The following is a 3,266-nucleotide window of genomic DNA, read 5'->3' as shown; positions in this document are numbered from 1 at the left end:
GGTCAACTTGACCCCCAACACAATAGAAATAACACGAGAAATAGGCAGGAATTATTAAATTACTCACAAATTTTTGAATCTCTGACAAGCTACAATAGAGGTTTTCTGTTTTTACATGAATCTTTAGTGTTTCAAAGTGTAGATTTTTTGAAAATTACATGGAAACCACGTGGGTCTATTTCTAACCTTGCAGGTCTGATTATGTCCAGGTGGCATGTTAGCTGTGGTAGAGAGATGTTCCCTTGCTCAGGTAGGTTTCAGTCTCCTGCTCAGTTGGGCAGCGTGTCCAGGCCCAGTGATGCTGCGTGCTGCTTCGCCCGCAAGCGTAGGTTCTCAATGCTGGTGGTCTTGCTGTTGTGGCTAGGAAGGCCTCCAGAGGCCTGCAGCAGAGGGCTGTTCCAAACCTGTTGTGCATGGTGAGATAGGGACTGATAGTAGGACTGACAGGGGAGGGAGCCCAGGGGTGCTGGCATGTTGACATTCATGCCCAGGTATGGTATAGACGATGGGGTCGCCATGTCGAAAGACGGATAATGAACCAGGTTGTTGGTAGCTGCCATGTGCTGGCGAAACTGCTCCTGCAGACGGAAGAGGCTGAGCGGTGACGAGGAGTATGAGTGACTCTGAGAGATCCCGCCGGTCACCCCGCTAGAGGAAGATGAGATAGCCGGGGAGCCAAGAGGAGAATCTAAGGACAAAAACATGGTTGTCAAGATTTAGATCAAAATGCTTGTTAGTTATTTGCCACCCTCAAAATGTGATACTGCTATTTGATGCATCCTTTCACACTGTAAAAACAAAGGCGCCAAAGCAAATCCATAAGAAATATTTTGGTTCCCCAAGTAACCTTTCAGTGAACAGTTCTTAAAATAACCATTTTGTTCTTAGTATGAAGAACAATTTATTCATCTAAAGAACCCTTTTTCACTATAAAGAACATTTTGTGCAATGGAAAGGTTGCAGTGAAATTGGAAGAGCAATAAATAGCAAATGCGTACCTGGTTTGGGGCTGAGACGTTTGCAAAGTGGGGAAAGGTTTCCAGGTGCTGGTTCTTTCTCAACCTTCAGATCTTCTCTGTGCTGTTTTATTTCCTCTTCCTTGTCAGTTGTGTTGTCCTCTGTGGCCGACTCGCTGCCTGACTGCTCTGCCGATGTCACATTAAGCTCAACGCTAAGTTCTGATCCCAGTGCGTGAGGAGCCGCTTCTGCTTCCATGGAGGAGGAAGAGGAGGAGGATGAAGGTGGCTGGTTCTCAAGATTTATGCTGGAAGGGGCATCGTCCTTATCGTTTGTTGCTAGGGGCCCATCTGTAGAGACATCTTTCTGCTTCTGCAGTTGCTCTTTTTGGAGGCTTCGCTGCTTCTTACGAAACTTTGCACGGCGGTTCTTGAACCATACCTGGTGGCCAAAAGACAAGGTGTAGATAGGCAACATGATGAATAAAGGTATTTGTAGACATTAGCAATATGATGAAATTGGTGATTTCTTACCTGTACGCGTGCCTCGGGTAGGTTGGTGCACATGGCCAGGCGCTCCCGCATCACGACATCAGGATAGTGCGTTTTCTGAAAGGTCTTCTCCAACGCCTCCAGTTGCTGGGCCGTGAAAGCGGTGCGACTGCGGCGTTGTTTGCGATGTTGAGAGCCGTAGCGAGCCTCAAGTATGATATCTTGAAATGTACAGCCGTTGGAAGACAAAAGACACGGCATATTTAATTCAGTGTACTATCACAATTATTTAGTGTGTTAAAGGAAGGAAGGGAGAGAGAGAACGCACTTACCAGCCAGTCTCTCCGCGAGGGTGAGCGCATGAACGGACGGCCGATAGTCAGGCGCGTGCTGCGCCTGTTGCGCCGCCTGTTGATGCAGGTTGTACATGGCGCTCAGTGAGTTCATAGCGTGGAGAGAGTATCCGTTCACTCCGTAGTGTTGCATGATTCAAAAGTATCTGCAAAAATAAGAATGAGCTATAATGAGTTTTAACACTGAGCTTTTTATATTTGTTAAAACATAGTTTTACATTCACAAAAGTTATATTGAGAGTTAAAGTCAAAGTTAAAAGTCAGACTAGATGCATTCGATCGATAGTTGTCTCCGTGTGAGGAGATAGCTGTAGCAGCATCTTCAATGTAGGCTAAACAATAAATGGACAAAATGTCATTATGATACATTTCGGACACGTGAGCCTTTTAGCCTTTTATATTTAATAGCCTAAATAAATCTATTATTGACAATATGATTCAGTGTACTATCACAATTATTTAGTGTGTTAAAGGAAGGAAGGGAGAGAGAGAACGCACTTACCAGCCAGTCTCTCCGCGAGGGTGAGCGCATGAACGGACGGCCGATAGTCAGGCGCGTGCTGCGCCTGTTGCGCCGCCTGTTGATGCAGGTTGTACATGGCGCTCAGTGAGTTCATAGCGTGGAGAGAGTATCCGTTCACTCCGTAGTGTTGCATGATTCAAAAGTATCTGCAAAAATAAGAATGAGCTATAATGAGTTTTAACACTGAGCTTTTTATATTTGTTAAAACATAGTTTTACATTCACAAAAGTTATATTGAGAGTTAAAGTCAAAGTTAAAAGTCAGACTAGATGCATTCGATCTATAGTTGTCTCCGTGTGAGGAGACAGCTGTAGCAGCATCTTCAATGTAGGCTAAACAATAAATGGACAAAATGTCATTATGATACATTTCGGACACGTGAGCCTTTTAGCCTTTTATATTTAATAGCCTAAATAAATCTATTATTGACAATATTATTATTTGAGACTTTGGTGCTAGGTGTCACGACTGCGGCTATAAAATTAAAGGCAAAATTCCTTAAAATGCCTTAAATGCAGTGAATAATTCGCATACTGAGGTGATCAGGCCTTAAAGATAGGCCTACTGAACACTTTACTTCACTATAGTCTATGTTTATTTGTCCCATCGTCTAGTAAATGGTCCCGCGTTAATTTATTACATTTACTAAAAACAAATATTTTAATTAATATCTTCCTTATGTGTTTTTTTATGTAGCTACGCGTAGTTATATATAATCAATTAATATAGGTTGTCAGTTTATAGCTAGAGTGTCAAGTAGCGCTTTTAAAAATCCGCTTATAGGAGCGGAACTGTGTTCATTAATATCCAATTATTGTTTTGTCCAATCCATTAGTCATACACAAGGAATTAATTGGTGCAATTATCACTTGTTTACCTAATGAGCTCCGACTTATGCTTACTACATTAGATTTATAATTTCAGAGCCAAATTACCGTAGCA

The 3,266-nt window shown here is 42.6% G+C and overlaps 1 protein-coding gene across 1 annotated transcript; it reads right to left on the bottom strand.

Annotated features, from left to right (window-relative positions):
* Positions 1-218: 218 nt before the first annotated feature.
* On the bottom strand, positions 219-1,942 carry LOC107588924 (diencephalon/mesencephalon homeobox protein 1-A). The gene is made up of 4 exons (XM_016277177.1): positions 1,781-1,942; positions 1,491-1,669; positions 999-1,398; positions 219-688 (listed from the first exon to the last, which is right to left on the bottom strand). The coding sequence occupies exons 1-4, from the start codon at positions 1,932-1,934 to the stop codon at positions 270-272; spliced, it is 1,152 nt and encodes a 383-aa protein (XP_016132663.1). The 5' UTR covers positions 1,935-1,942; the 3' UTR covers positions 219-269.
* Positions 1,943-3,266: the final 1,324 nt, after the last annotated feature.

This window comes from Sinocyclocheilus grahami, unplaced genomic scaffold (assembly GCF_001515645.1).
Source record: "Sinocyclocheilus grahami isolate Dianchi unplaced genomic scaffold, SAMN03320097.WGS_v1.1 scaffold109.1, whole genome shotgun sequence".
In the NCBI taxonomy this organism is placed as follows: domain Eukaryota; kingdom Metazoa; phylum Chordata; class Actinopteri; order Cypriniformes; family Cyprinidae; genus Sinocyclocheilus; species Sinocyclocheilus grahami.
Note: the sequence above shows the minus strand (reverse complement) of the source record. Positions and strands in the feature narration are given on the sequence as shown.

Bases quoted from the DNA above. Each gene is read 5' to 3' on its own strand.
- LOC107588924 (XM_016277177.1), bottom strand. From the start codon at position 1,934: ATGCAACACTACGGAGTGAACGGATACTCTCTCCACGCTATGAACTCA. The intron at 1,670-1,780 runs GTAAGTGCGTTC...GTACATTTCAAG, and splicing joins CCTCGCGGAGAGACTGGCTG to ATATCATACTTGAGGCTCGC. The intron at 689-998 runs GTACGCATTTGC...TTTTGTCCTTAG, and splicing joins ACGTCTCAGCCCCAAACCAG to ATTCTCCTCTTGGCTCCCCG.